General features: G+C 43.0%; 1 protein-coding gene across 26 annotated transcripts in view; it reads left to right on the top strand.

Annotated features, from left to right (window-relative positions):
* The window catches only part of LOC114691931 (ABI family member 3 binding protein), a 211,628-nt gene that overhangs the window by 182,792 nt on the left and 13,489 nt on the right, over positions 1–15,347 (top strand). For all 26 annotated transcript variants that reach the window (XM_037209689.1, XM_037209698.1, XM_037209695.1 and 23 more), the window contains 6 exons: positions 3,009–3,083; positions 4,839–4,943; positions 7,849–7,977; positions 8,520–8,588; positions 11,947–12,156; positions 14,779–14,887. In XM_037209689.1, coding sequence (XP_037065584.1) covers positions 3,009–3,083; positions 4,839–4,943; positions 7,849–7,977; positions 8,520–8,588; positions 11,947–12,156; positions 14,779–14,887 — 697 coding nt within the window. The remainder of the gene's footprint in view (positions 1–3,008; positions 3,084–4,838; positions 4,944–7,848; positions 7,978–8,519; positions 8,589–11,946; positions 12,157–14,778; positions 14,888–15,347) is intronic.

Raw genomic sequence — 15,347 nt, 5'->3', positions numbered from 1 at the left:
TGCTTGCGAAAGGCTTTGGGGTTGAGAGCATGTGATTCTGAGTCCCAGCATTTCCCAGCTGTAACACCTTGAGCAGCTGGTTCAACCTGGCCTTGGATTTCTTCATTTGTGCATCCTAGATGCTATATCCCACACAGAAGCTTTGTAAAGCTCAAACTGAGTAATAAATATGAAGAATGCTTAGATAGCATTAGAAATAAATACTCTGTATTTGAAAGACAAAACTATTTGGAGAAGGGCTAATAAGATCGACTCAAAAGCTGGGCAGTGGTGGCACATGCCTTTAATCCCAGCACTCAGGAAGACAGAGGCAGAGGCAGGCAGATCTCTCTGTGTTTGAGGCTAGCTTGGTCTACAGATTAAGTTCCAAGACAGGCTCCAAAGCTACACAGAGAAAACCTGTCATGAAAAAAAATAAAAAAACAGAAGAAAAAGAAAAAAAAAAAAGATTTACTCAAAAAACGCCCAGCCTATCGGCATTCTAGGGTGTGTGTGTGTGTGTGTGTGTGTGTGTGTGTGTGTGTGTGTGTGTGTGTGTGACCTTTGAGAAATTATGGTAAATCAAAGTCAGTTACCAAACCAAGTCTTCTTAGTGGCACAGTGGAAGTATTTTTCTGTGCCTGAATGTCATTGACAGAATAGTCAGTCACATGATCTATCTCTCTGGCCCCAGGGTACTAAGAACACCAGGGCACAAGAACAGCTTTTTTAGAAGAAATTTTCAAAGTCTTCCACACTCCTCTAGAAATCAGCAGGGTCGGGTTCTTTACAGCAACAACTCCACTCTATGGTACCAACTTCTGTATCAGTTACTTTTAGTTCCTGTGCTAAAACACCATGACCAAAAGCAAATTAAGAAATTGTTTATTTGCACATACAGTTCTAGAGGGCTGGATGTCCAGAGAGGTGGGGGAGCCCTGGAGACAGGAGCAGGAAGCTGAGAGATCACATCTTGACCACGCACAGGAAACACGGAACACAGGGAGTCGGGCAAGGCTATCCACTCTCAAAACTCACCCTCCCCAAGTGATGTCCTTCTTCCATCAGAGCTCTACTGCTTAAAGGTTCCATAACCTCCCCCAAGAGCACCACCTAGAGGGGACCAAGTGTTCAAACACATGAGCCGATGGAGAGACATTCAAACTTCAACAAGCAAAATTTTTATATTTAATTAGTGTATCTGCCTGCACATTTAAATGAGTTTAAGTAATATTCCTTTACTTTTTCTGGGACGTAACTATAAAACCAGAGTTGTTGGCATTTAGTTACTATAGTTGGTCACGTTAATGTACTAACTGGCTATTAAATATGTTTCCTTATCTTTAATATGCAAACTATAGTCAGACCATTAGCATATGAATTCTTCTTTAGGATGATCATTTCTGAAGTTGTATTTCCTACTTAGATTCTAAAACTGTTTCTGTTCTTTCTTAATAAAAACTGTCAGAGCCAGGCATGGTGGCACAAGCCTTTAACCCCTGTACCCAGGAGCCAGAGGCAGGTAAATGTCTATGAGTTTGGGATCAGCGTGGCCTATATAGTGAGTTCTAGGCCAGCCAAAGCTGCATAGTGAGACCCTGTTGAGAGAGAGAGAGGAGTCAGACTCATTAGGAAAGATTATCTTGTAATATAGTTATAGAAAAGGGGAAAGAAAAACTGTAAGAGCCAGAGGAATAGGATGTCTGCTGTGAGACTGCATCTGTGGAAACAACTGGGAAAGCTGCACCCATAAAGCCCCATCAGCATGGCTGCCTAAACAAGACCTGAACAAGGACAACACCAAGAGACATGCCAACATGGAAATCTCACAAGGCTCCAACCCTAGACAAAGAACTACAAGCACCTAAGAAATACTGAAAGAGGAAAATAGTCTTCCCCAGGGAAGAGCTGCTCCCTAATTGGTTACCTAATACCAAATCATCAGCCCTGCCTGAAATCATATACATACATGTAACATTAGACTGGGCAGGTTGTATCTATATATTTAGGAATGTATCTATGTATCTCTTTATATATGCACATGCACATATATTTAGCAGTGTGTGTAGTGTGTGTGTGTGTATGTGTGTGTGTGTGTGTGTGTGTGTGTGTGTGTGTGTGTGTGTATAACAACAATTATAGAAGAAAAGGGCCAGAGGCCATGAATTTGAAAGAGATTAAGGTAGGCATAGAATACATAGGAGGAGTTAGAGGGAAGAAATGGAAAATGATATATTTTAATTTCAAACAATAAAACAAAATTGTGTAAAGAAAGCAAACACTATTTTAAATAAAAAAAGAATAGTATCACAAAGCTAAGGTGAGATATACTGATTACCTATGTCCTAGGGAATCTTTCCAAAACCTATCCCAGGTGCCTAGGTGAAAGGTCAGATAGCCACCATATTTGAGGGAGACAGAAGAGAAAAATATCACACAAAGCAATATTGAATTGGTTGCTTCCAAACAACAACTTGGGGTTCTAGGCCAATCCAGGACTGTTTTATAAACCCCAAAGGTAAGAAAGATCCAGTTTGTAGCCTCAACAATCTAATAGACAAGGCTGGCGCAGGAGTATTTTTTTAAGCCAATTCAATAAGTATAAACCCAACCACATTGGATTCTGAGGGTTTTTTTTTTATGAGCATTGGTGAGTTGGAGGAAAATTATCTTTTTAACCACAAAATGTACCCATGAAGACTGGCAGAAAGTGACACTTCAGCCTTGGTAAAATCTGGTGAAGCAATACCTCCCAGGCAGCCAGGGCAGGATGAATGCCATGGAAAATTCTGACAAAACCAAAAACCGCAGGCCAGCGCCAGCTCTAGAGAGAAAAACAAAACCAACGAATGTAAGATTTTTAGTATTTTTTTTTCTGGGTAGTAGAAGACAATAAAATGGACACAAGAGCAATGGTGTTTATGTAAGAAACGCACATTTCCCTGACCACTCCATCAGGTGCCCACGACAGAGAATGTTTAGCAGATTTTTATTATACAGTTATTCCTGTTGCTTGTCTCTGCTCCTAGGAACCAAGCAAGCACCTAAGCCACCAAGTCCTGGGAGAAATGTGTCAGTGGACCCACATGCCACAAAAAAACCAGGTAAGGAGTAAGATGTGGCCCCTCCGCCACCTCAGCTCTGAAATTTGCACAGTAACAGCAGTGGTGGATGATGAACAACACCTGTGTGGCCCCTGTGTGCGTGAGAACCAAATTAGCAGTAGATGGAAGCTGCTAGAGAAACATTCCAAAGACCATCTCTGGGGAAAGAAATGCAAGTTAAGTTCTTTCAAAACCCTTTTGGGGATACTGATTTAATAGGTTGCTTCCTATAATACCATGGACAAGTGATACAAAGCCACCAGGTTTTAGACTTTTTTTTTCCCAAGTTTTGCTCTTGTGTGATTTATAATGATATATTTGGCCTGAAATGATTTACATTCCTATTTTAAGAGTGCATTACATGTAAAAGACAAACGAAGCTCATCATCCAGTCTCTTTGCTTTTTAAAAAGATGCCATGAGAACAGTTCTCATGTGTTAGTGTTTATATTATCGTCCTCACCTGAGCAAGCACGTGGGCAGGCTCTCCTCCCCACCTCCTACCTTTCTCTGCCTTTTCTTTGTCTCTTGTGCAAGCCCGTTCTCGGGTTCCTCGTGGCTTTACCCAGCAGGTCCGCATAGAGGATGATCAGGACCACGGCCTGAGTGCAGGTGTCTGAGATGGTCTGCACTTGGCTGTGCTGGGGGGAGGTTTTTTGCTCCACCCCTTGGCGTCTCTATAAATACCCTGGGGCAGAGACAGTTGGGGCCCCTTGGAAAAGGTTCCAGGCCCTCTTGAGACTATCCTTTATTTTCTATCTGTTTATCTCCGCAATCTAAATCCTTCTATCTAATATTTCCTGCTGCTCACACTCAAGAAAACTCTGGGGAGTCTCTCCTCCTAGTAGCCTTGAAAATATTTAAAGCAATAAGGTATTTTTCTGGGTGGAGAATTCTTCTTGGTTATTTTTAAATCAACATAAATAATGCAAAGAAAGAAATACATTTCTTGACTCTAACAGGTTAAACTTTGAGCTAAGGTGAGTTGCTCCAGGCATGTTCAGCTTTTCCAACCACCGTGCAAAGTAGACTTGATTATTCACACTATAAAAAGCATGCCACTCTCCTTCACCCATTGGGCAGACAAGGTTTAAAATGGTACAAGTTCTTGGGCTGGTAGGCCTGCAGCAGAAGTTGTGGGCAGGAGAGCAAAGTGAGTGGGAAAATTGGCTCCTAGCCACGCCCCCCTCCCCTTGCTCAGTGCCCTAGGACAGTTGCTTCACATTGACCCTGCTCTCCAGTCACTGGATGCCCGTTCCTGCCACAAGTGCTACCTTGATAGAATTATCTGAAAAGTTCCAATGCTGTTCAGTTATCACATATTAGAGTTAGGGGGTATCGTGAACCACCCACCAAAAGGGAAATTATACATATGCTCAGCAACTCAAAGTCGAACTGGTAGACGGAATTGTAGACTCACATCCAAAGGTGATTGGAAATGATGAAGTTTATCAATGCTTCTGGCACATCCCTAGGGTGTTCAATTCTCTATATATGACCTTCCAAAACATCCATATCTACATATTTTATCTACCATTACAGGAGATGATTTACATATGCTAATATGATTCATTATCCATGAATGTGTGAACAGCATAAATTTAGAGGAATCCCACTATGTGTTACCCATAGGCACTTTTCTATAAACTAGAAAAGTATCTTACCATCCAACACTACTCTGCTGTTTCTGAAAGCTTATTTATTTCAAACTGATTTTTTTTTGTAGTAAATTCTGACTTTATGATATCTCTCTTAGCCACAACTACAGGGACTCGTCGCCCACCCATGCGCCCTGGACCTATATCTCCCCAGAGAAAACCTTTGCCACCGAATAATGTCACCGGAAAGCCAGGAAGTGCAGGTATGTCCACTGCTTACCTCCCCTCTCTCTCTGTGGTTGCATTTTCCTGTTCACCCCAACCCCTCTTGGTATGCTGGCTTAGGCAAGAGGCGAGGCACTGGCATGTGTGACAGACACATGCTGTTCATTACAGCCTGGAGGATTGACATACTGACTCTGAGTGGGCAGAGTAAACGAAAGCATTCCTCCGTATCGGGGCCAGGTTGCTTCTGAGATAACTGCATCCTTGGAGGCTAGAGAGAAGCTGCCTTGGTTTTCAGCAGCGGATGACTTCAGAGTAGAAATAGGAGAAGCTGCTGTACATTGCCAACACTGAGGGAGAGTGGAAAATAATGCCCTGACTCTGCCTTCAGGCTGCTGCAAGTGTTACAGTGTTTGGGGAGGAATCTGAGCAGTCAGGCTGTGTCTTACTTCCATGTGTGGGTCCATGCCACCATAGAAGGGTTCCCTCCGACCTGGGATATAAATATCTGCTATGCAGGGTATCTGATTTGCAACTTCTGCGAAGGTTCATTCCATGTGTGATATTTCATCTCTCTTCCAGCTTCACAAAGAAGTCTTATATTGCCACTCTAGTCTGTGTGATCCTCGGTATGCATCTCTGGTACAACAACAACAACAACAAAAAAAAATGGCTTTGTACTGTTCATTTGTATTCTTACCTTCCTCTCATAGCTTGGGGACTTTGTCATAACGGCCCTTAGTCTAGTTTCTCTGAGACTCCAGAGCCTCATTGAGTGCTTAGAATACGCAGGCAATCTGATAGTAATAACCAAATGAATACATGAATGAAATGAAGACTAGTGAACACTGACACAGTTCAAAACAAAGCTTTCCTTCACTTCCATGTATGGACTCTGCTCGCAAACTGTGAATTCCTTGACATCCTTCCTTTCCACATCTCAACTTCCTAAACATTAGGTAGGAGGAAACTGGATAAAAGTATTAAAAAAAAACAGCTGTAAAAGATGAATGAAAGTGTAGAGGGTTTCTGTAAAGGGAGCTGGTGTCATTCCTTTTTGCAAGCTAAAAGGCAGGCATGATAATGGCTTTTATGATGTTTCATGATTCTGGGTCAGTGGGTCGAGACCCCTTTCGGGGTCGAATGAACCTTCGCAGAAGTCGCAAATCAGATACCCCGCATAGCAGATATTTATATTATGATTCAAAAAGGTAGCAAAAATTACAGTTATGAAGCAGCAATGAAATAATGTTATGGTTGGGGGGGTCACCACCACATGAGGAACTGTACTAAAGAGTCACAGGGAAGGTTGAGAACCACTGCTCTAGATCGTGTGTCCGAGCCCCACCCCCCCATGTCTAGGGGAGGATTCAGCCCCTAACTTGTGCTTTGTGCCTTGCTGGGTCAAGGCTCAGTGAGTACCTCACGAGGAGACCAGGCTTTTCTCATTAACTGTAACATGAAGCAGCTGTGGCATGAGTGGCACCAGCCTCCAGGTCTGACTGATGAGTCACTGTGATGCCCGAGTGTGCCATGAGAACCCCGGGGACCACCCCTGCCAGAGTTCCCCGGGGTGAGGCTGTGTCGGCAGCCACACTTCATGGGTCTTGGGTTTGGGCTTATGATATCCTGTTTCTCTGTCAGAAAGTGTAGCTTTGGCACAGCCTCTCTGCCCCTGAGCCCGAGGAGGAGCCACAGGCACATTCTATTTCTGGGATTAGCTCAGCTCACTGCTCTCCGTGCCCCACTGTCCACCCTCTAACTGAGAGAAAACAGCTGGACTTCAAAGCCTGCAGGCTGGTGACTATAGTGGTACAGTTCTGGTGATCTGGGAATCCACTGGATGTCTGGGCCTACTCTGAGGGTCTCTCACAAGTGCTTGTGAATGGTCTTGGCTCTCATGTGACTGACATCTACCAATGGTTGCCTATCTCTAAATCTACTGAAGCCTCCCAGTCCTGCTTTTCTGGTCAGGGTGAAAATGGTGCCACCACTTCCTGCTGACTCTGCCAGCTCTGGAAAGCACAGCTTCTCTTGGTTTTGCTTGCCATTTGATTGTGGCCCCACTCCCCCTAGGACCAAGGGCCTGAGTCTGTAGGGGAAAAGCAGAAAAGCTCCATCTACCTGACTGAGCCATGACTGCACACGGAACTAAAATCCTGAAGTCCAGCTGGTATCCCTTGACTAGTAGCATAAGAAGGACTTCTTTTTCTAGGAGGAATATAAAACCCACCCTATTCTCCTCTCACTGTACTAAACACTCGGTCTTGCTTGGACCTTGAATCCAGTTTTGGAGACTGATAAGTGACTTTAGCATAAAGGAATTGAACATAGCAACTCAGAGGAGCACTGTGCGGAATCACAGATTGCTCCAGGGATCGCTGTCCTCCTAGTCTGGTTTTCTTCCCTATCTGCCAGTTCATCTCTAAGCAAGGCCATTCCATCTCCTCAGCTTCCTTCCCAGTGGACCAAATGGTTAGTGGGGAAAGTCTCATTGTTCATTGTCACTTCCCTATTGGAAATCTTTTCATGGTCCTTTTACCTTAAAATAGCCTCCCCAGCCATGATATTCACGTTCCTCCGTGGTCTGCCCTTCCCTGCCCCTCCACATTTAGCTGGGGCTGGACCTTCTCTTCCCTCGACTGTCCTGTGTTCCCGATCTGATTCATAGCCTTGCACACTTCCCCACTGACATCCCCTCTCCCCCACAGACAGCCACTCCCTCCCTTTGTCCCCTCTGTGACTTGATGTAGTTCTTTCACAATCTCTGTGATGTTTCGGTACCCTTGGCTCAGTCATCTGTCTCTATCAGGAACCAGGTCTTGTTTTCTCTCCAAGCCTGGCTGATAGTGCCAAGCCGCATGGTAAGTGCTTAGGAAACGTTTACTGAGTAAATAAACGGGAAACTTGGCATGCTCCTACTGCTTTGGTTCTGCATTGCAGGAATCATTTCCTCGAGCCGAGTAACTTCCCCACCCCTGAAGGCAACACTCAAACCTACTGGAACAGCTGCAGAGAGACCAGAGGCAGAAAAAAAGCACCCAACCACTCCTGCTTCCGAAGAAGAAATTGGTTAGTGTGTCAGTTCTCACTAGACGCTGTGCTACAAGATGCTCAAATATTTCCAATTAGGGCAAACAAAAAGCTTGGGGTCTTCAATTTTCATTAATTTTAGAAATATTTGTCTTTTTTATTTTCAAGTAATGTTGTCAAACTTTTGTTATGTAATATACTTCTTTCCTTGACAGACATAGAAATGCCGCGTTTTGTGTTGTTTTACAAAATGTAGACTATCCAATTACCAATTTAGAAAATTAGATTACTAAATTACCCATTACTGTGATCTATAGATATTTTAATTTAGGAATGAGTATTAACTTATTGGTTAGAATTTTTAATCCACTATTATTACACTCCAGAACACTTTGCTGCAGGACACAAAGGTATTTTTATTTTGGATAAAAGTGTATTATAAGACCTAGTAAAGGAAATCAAATCACAAGCAATCTGTCTAGGATGAATAGTGGTTATCTTTCGTCTGTACTGCTTTTGTCAATGTAGGGTGAATTTTTCTTTATCTGTCACCAAGTTTTTCATTATGTTTTCATTCTCAGGTAATCCGACTGATTTTAGTTCAAGCCCAACAAAAGAAACTGATCATCTTGGGAAGCCCAGATTCACAGGTATGTCCGGCTCTGCATTTTAACTTTAGGAAGGACTGTTCTGGTAGGTAGATCCGTCAGGTATTTACTGTGTAAATATTGTAGGAGCTTACTACAACGTGAATTTTCATGTTCATGAAAGTCAGCTGGGCAGCGGGTGCAGCGGGCTTCTGATAGGCTAGCCTCAGGTCCACCCTGTGGGCATGCATTTTGCTGCCCCAGACAAAGAGTAGCAGTGCTCTAGGAGAAGCTATTCTCACTGAAATACAAAGTAAAAAGAGGAGATCCAAAAAGTTGCATTTTGAGATCCTTTTTATGTTAAATCTGCACAAGACCAAACCAAACATCGGGAGAGCACAACTCTTTTCATGGATGCAGAGATTGTTTGAAGATACTGTTTTCCAAAGCAGTTGTATCTTTTTACATTTCTGACCAGGGCTCTTGTAGCTGGAGTTTTCTCTCTGGGTCCCACCAAGCCCTGGTAGTCAGTCCCACAGCCCACTTATAAAATAAACACACAGACGCTTATATTATTTACAAACTGTATGGCCATGGCAGGCTTCTTGCTAACTGTTCTTATATCTTAAATCCCCATTTCTATAAATCTATACCTTGCCATGTGGCACGTGGCTCGTGGCTTACCGGCATCTTCACATGCTGCTTCTCATGGCGGTGGCTGGCAGTGTCTCCCCACTCAGCTTTCCACTTCCCAGAATTCTCCTCTCTCCTTGTCCCACCTACTTCCTGCCTGGCCACTGGCCAATCAATGTTTTACTTATACAGAACGATATCCACAGCAGCCCTGGTTTCTCTTCCTCCTCACCAGTGCTTGGTATAGGGAGTTTTAAAAGGCCTTTGCCATCGGTTTGTTGTTGTTTTTAGTTTTTTGAGACAGGGTTTCTCTGTGTAGCTTTGCACCTTTCCTGGATCTCTCTCTCTCTCTCTGTAGACCAGGCTGAACTCGAACTTACAAAGATCCACCTGCCTCTGCCTCCAGAGTGCTGGGATTAAAGGCATGCACCACCACCGCCTGGCTGGTCTTTGCCATCTTAACAGGTGTAGAGTGGTTCATAATTGTGGTTTTAATTGACGCTTCTCGCCCACCCTAACAAAATTCCACAGAAATTTCCATTGACCTCTTTTTCTCACAATTGTGAAGGCAAGGGTTCTGAGATTGGCCTCTCCCCTTGCCTTACAGATGGCTTCCTTTTCACATGAGTGGTCATGTGACCTGTGCACTGTGCCTGTGAGTCCCTTCTGTCTCCCCGGGCTGATTAGGATAAGGCTTCACAGCTTCAGCCTCATTTATCTCCAAGTTCTTTCTTACAACTTTATCAGTTTCTTTCTATATTTAAGTCTGTTGAGGGTACAGGCTTAAATTATTTATGACTATAATAAATTACTGAGTGATTGATCCTTGCATTTATTATGCAAGGTGTTTTCTATCTCTGATGGACATCTTCGCTCTGAAATCTAATTTGTTGATATTTACATATCCAGGCCTGCACTCTCTAGACTGCATCTTTTTACTTTTACTTTTACTTTTAACCATAATTTAATCTCTTTATATTTACACTGTGTATTTTTTAGACATCATAGCATCGGGTCTTTCTTTTCTTATACACTCTTAACAATCTCTGTGTTTGGTTTCACTCTCAGATTATTAGTTATACCTTTAGGGGTAAATGTTCATCTTGTTATTTGTTTTCTAGCTACCTATTCTTTGCTCCTTCTTTCTTCTTTTTTGGCCTTCCTTTAGCTTACAATTCCACTGCATGTGTCTTGTTCCTTATGACCCCTTGTCTCAGTTATTCTGTGAGGACTGACAGTATGCTTCCTTAACTTACCACCGTCTACTGTCGAGTAACAGTGAGAACCACACCCAACACTCATACCTTCTGTAGCTTCTTCCTTCTACCTGACTTTGTCAACATCCACTGCACAGGTGTGTGTGTGTGTGTGTGTGTGTATGTGTGTGTATTTTTTTCTGAGACATGGTTTCCCTGTGTAGTTTTGGTGCCTTTCCTGGAACTCACTCTGTAGCTCAGGCTGGCCTCAAATTCAGAGATCCACCTGCCTCTGCCTCCTGGGTGCTGGGATTAAAGGTGTGGGCCACCACTGCCCAGCTGGCTTTTATTTTTAAAAGTAAATTAACTTTTAGCCTTGCACTAAAATATTGTGTATAGGCATGTACATTGTTACTATCACCTTCTGTCTTTTTGTGGGGGGCCATGTTTGCCCTTTTGTGGGGGGGGCACACTTTCAGCCAGGGAAACTTTTCCTTTAATTACTGCCTTACACTATGGGTTTACTGGAAGTATTTTGTCATTTTTCACTGGCTATTGATTCTGCATTGAAGATGTCACCCTGTTGTCTTTGATGTGCTCTCTTCCTGATCTACTGTAACCCTCAAGTTTATCATTCTGTATATTTTCTCCCTCTCCTTTAAGTACTGTCTGTTTTTCATTGGTTTTAGGGAACTTAATTATGATTGATATAGTTCTCTTCATATTTCTTGTTATTAAAGGTTTTTGATTTTTAGCTTTTTTACTGTGATTTAGAAGTATGGGATTTAAAAATACTTTTCTGCTCATGCCACCCCTCCTTTACCTTGGGTACTTGAATTATGTCCATATGAGAACTCTTCAGTTTCCGGAAGCACGAAATGTCCATTGCCCATTATCTTCCCCATCGCCCACACCATTAGTTAGGTGCTGTGTCTATAGTCTTCTGTTTGGGGTATCTTGTGTATTAGTTCTACCTCATGTAGTTTACATGTTATATATAGTTTTCATCTCTAGAGATTTGATTGGAGTCATTTTTACCTTATTTCATGGGTCATTTTTCTCTCTGCTTCTTCCTTGTATAACAATTCTTACCTCTGTGCACATTCTAAGCTGGTGTCAAAGGACTGGTTTCTCTCACCACGAACAGTATTTTCCTGTGAATTTTACCTTGTTGGGCATTGTATAGTCCATTCCTAAAATATTCTTGAGTTTTGTTCCGAGGTACAGTTGACTATTCAGAACCGCTTGGTCCTTGTGAGTCTCACTTTGTTCAGAATGTTGGTTAGGGTGGTGCTCATTCCTAGTGCCTGAAACTCACTCCCTATAAATTAGGAGGTAGGCACTGACTCTGAAGAGACCAAACAGCAACACTGGGTGTATCTATAAACACAGCATCTCTATCATACATCCCAGAGGTAGAGTTTAGAGTTGGAAGGCTAAGGTGTCCTCAGCACTGTTTTCAAATGTCTGCTCAGAATGTGACACCCAAGTCCTCGAATAGAAGATCAAATTGACTAGTTCGCCTCCTCCGTCTTCCTCACAAGTTTCCTGTGTGCTAACTGTCAAGGGTCCTCTCTCTTTCCCACTCTTAGGCCCCCATGTGCGATATATCCCGAAGCCTGACAACAGACCCTGTTCCATCACCGACTCCGTCAGGCGGTTCCCTACGGAGGAAGCCATAGAAGGGAATGCCACCAGCCCGCCCCAGAACCCGCCCACCAACCTCACTGTGGTCACCGTGGAAGGCTGCCCCTCGTTTGTCATCTTGGACTGGGAAAAGCCACTAAATGACACGGTCACTGGTGAGATCGTGGCAGTGGGATGTGACACTATGATGGGAAGCTTTGAAAGCACGGGGCTTCCAACCTGGGCAGCCGGGGTCAAACTGGGCTACAAAAACCGCGTCTAAGGCGGAGCAAAAGTTCTGTTGTCCAAAGTGTCGTAGGTAGAAAAAAGATACTGGTTTTTGTTATGGGCTCCTGGTTAACCGAGAACTTTACAGCTGTATTCCTGCCATCCCTCTCAGAATTCCCTTCCACGGTTTGAAAATGCAGTCTTACGATTTTACCGAGAAAATCACCTCAAGGGTATGAAGACTTGACACCTCTGGTAACATTTAAAATACCTTTCATTTCACCAACCCAGTTTCTAAACTGGCTGAGGACTTCCAAACAGGCTAAAAAATAATTTCAACTAACTTTGGAGAAATTGAAAAGAAAATAAAAATAAATAAGAACTCCCTCACTCCCAGGCCATTTGCTCCTTATCTGAGGAAACACTCACCTAATGACTCTATAAATGGTCATGGAAAATAAGAAACCTAGAATCCGTTTTTGAATTTGTTACAGTTGGTTTGGCACACTTTGATTGTAATATAGAAAAGGAGGGTCAAACAGGAAATGGGAAACAGACTGACTAACATCCGGGATTGCTGGAGGATGGTACCTAGTCGGCGGGAGTCCATGTGGCTCCTGTTGGCAGGCCCCTGTTGCAGGGATAGAAGCATAGACTCAGCAGCTGTCTGAAGTAGACCGGAGCACTGTGGAGGGCAAGGGTGTGGTCAAGGAGACTCAGAATCTTCCAGAAAATATTTTCTACTGTGGGTAAAGGGGAACTACGCGGTTACCTCTCCTTCTCCAAAACCATGTGATCTGAGCAACTTCCCATACAAACGCTCCCTTCGCTGAACTGCCTTCTGTTTCCTTTCCCATGAAGGGGCAGCCTCTGTCGTAAGAGTGAGTCTGTCACCACCAGTGTTTCTAGGAACCTGCCGAGTCCTGCTGACTCCTTTAGGGTTGACCCAGTAGATGCTGCTCTCTTAATTCCTAAAAGTCAATCAACTTTCAGTATTGATTATCCACATCATGTATTCAAACATTCAAAACTCTTGATTATCCACTTTACTAATAAGAGTTCTAGTGTCCTGAAATCAAATGATAAACCAAATTTTGTTTGCTCTCAAGGTGTTGGGCTATCAAGTTGGAATTATTTAATCTGATATACCTAATTTCTAATACATCTCCATTTGGATAATATGGTGTTTTGAGGCACGGTTTGTCTGTGTAGCCCTGGCTGTCCTGGAACTCACTACATACATCAGGCTGGCCTCAAACTCAGATTTCTGCCTGCCTCTGCCTCCTGAGTGCTGGGATTTAAAGGCATGCACCACCGCCACCACCTGGCAAAGTTATATAAGTTCCAGTTGTAACAAGTCATGAGGAGTGTTAGGTACTTTATGTACCTAACACACTGTCTTCATAATTATTTCCACACTAGATGCTAATGAGCTGCTCGGAGTCTTTCACAATTAAAATTTTCATGGCCAAGGATTACATCTAGCCATTGTTCTCTTAGTCTACCTTTAAACATCAGACCGTCTCTCCTAATGATCCCCATAGATTCCATTTCTTGTTTTAGTGTTACATGAAGTACCACTTGATTTCAGATGGGACTACCTCCCAGCCAGCAGATAACCCTGATGGCAAATGTTCTAATTCCCAAGTGAGAAGTAGGAAAACAAGTTAACAAGCTGTCAGATTCTCTTCTTCTGAAGGCCTTTCCCTATTGATGAGTGAGTCTGCAAGTTCAGAGACCCCTGCCTTGAAGGGAAATTTATGCAGACATTAAGGTTGCGGTTTTCATTTAATACAAAACTATCCAGGGAACATAAATAAGCAAGCATTAAGTTAAAAAATCCAATTCTACAGCCCCAAACAACAAAGAGGTTTTAATATTTGGTTAACTGTTGCTGCTGACACACAGTTTTAGGGTCAGATTTGTTGTAACAGGATACCATACTCCATGCCCGGCCCCCAGGAAGATAGCAAGAAACATGGTTTTCATTCAAGCGCTGTCCCTTATACAGTGCTTTCCCTAAACTGGTCTTTCTACCAAACTAAACTGTGCATCCAAAGCAATGGCCGAGCAGTCTTCACCAGTTATTAGGTCTTCTTCCATTCTAAGAAAGCAAGATTAGTTAATATCCATTCCCCAAATGCAGTGCTCTGCCATCTGGTGACTGAAAATTGCTCAAAGATGGGATCATGGTGTCTTGGAGCTGGAGAGTGGCTCAGCTATTAAGAGCACTTCCTGTTTGTTTGATTTCCGGAAGCCATATTGGGCAGCTCACAGTCACCTATAACTTCAGCTCCAGGAATCCAACACCCTCTCCTGGACTTCACAGGGAATTGTACTCACACGTACATACCCACCCCCACCCCCAGACACACACACACACACACACACACACACACACACACACACACACACAATTAAAAATAAATCTATTTTCTAAAGATCATGTTTCTAGAACTCCAGTCAACCTGTCATCTCTATGAGAGTGTCTTTAGCATGCTATTAGCCTCAGGAACAATTAAGTCAACTGAGACATAACACAAGTGTCTACTGTTTACTTCCATTTTCAGAATATGAAGTCATATCCAGAGAAAATGGGTCATTCAGTGGGAAGAACAAGTCCATTCAAATTACAAATCAAACCTTTTCTACAGTAGAAAATCTGAAACCAGATACAAGGTAAGGCCCAGTGCTATTCCAGGTGAATTCTGAGCGTTGCAATAACAAAGGACATAACCACAAAGCCATAACAAAGGACAGAATGATACCTTCTCTGCTTTAAAGAAGGATCTTGTTTGAATTCTGGGTTCCTTTAACTCGATTTTGAATACCTCGTATCCCATTTTCAAAATATTCTTGTTATTAAGGATAAAAAGAGCTAATAGGATGGCCTTATAAGTTAACAGTACAAATGACAACATAAAAAAATAGGCCGTTAGCAAATATTGATTTTTGTTTTGTTTTCTGAGACAAGGTTTCTCTGTGCAACAGTCCTGGCTGTCCTGGAACTCGGTTTGTAGACCAGGATGGCCTCGGACTCACTGAGATCCGTTTGCTTCAGCCTCCCAAGTGCTGGGATTAAAGGCGTGTGCCACCACTGCCCGGATATGCAAATATTGACTTTATCAAAATTTAGAGA

The sequence above is a fragment of the Peromyscus leucopus genome, chromosome 12, assembly GCF_004664715.2.
Source record: "Peromyscus leucopus breed LL Stock chromosome 12, UCI_PerLeu_2.1, whole genome shotgun sequence".
Taxonomy (NCBI): Eukaryota; Metazoa; Chordata; class Mammalia; order Rodentia; family Cricetidae; genus Peromyscus; species Peromyscus leucopus.
Note: the sequence above shows the minus strand (reverse complement) of the source record. Positions and strands in the feature narration are given on the sequence as shown.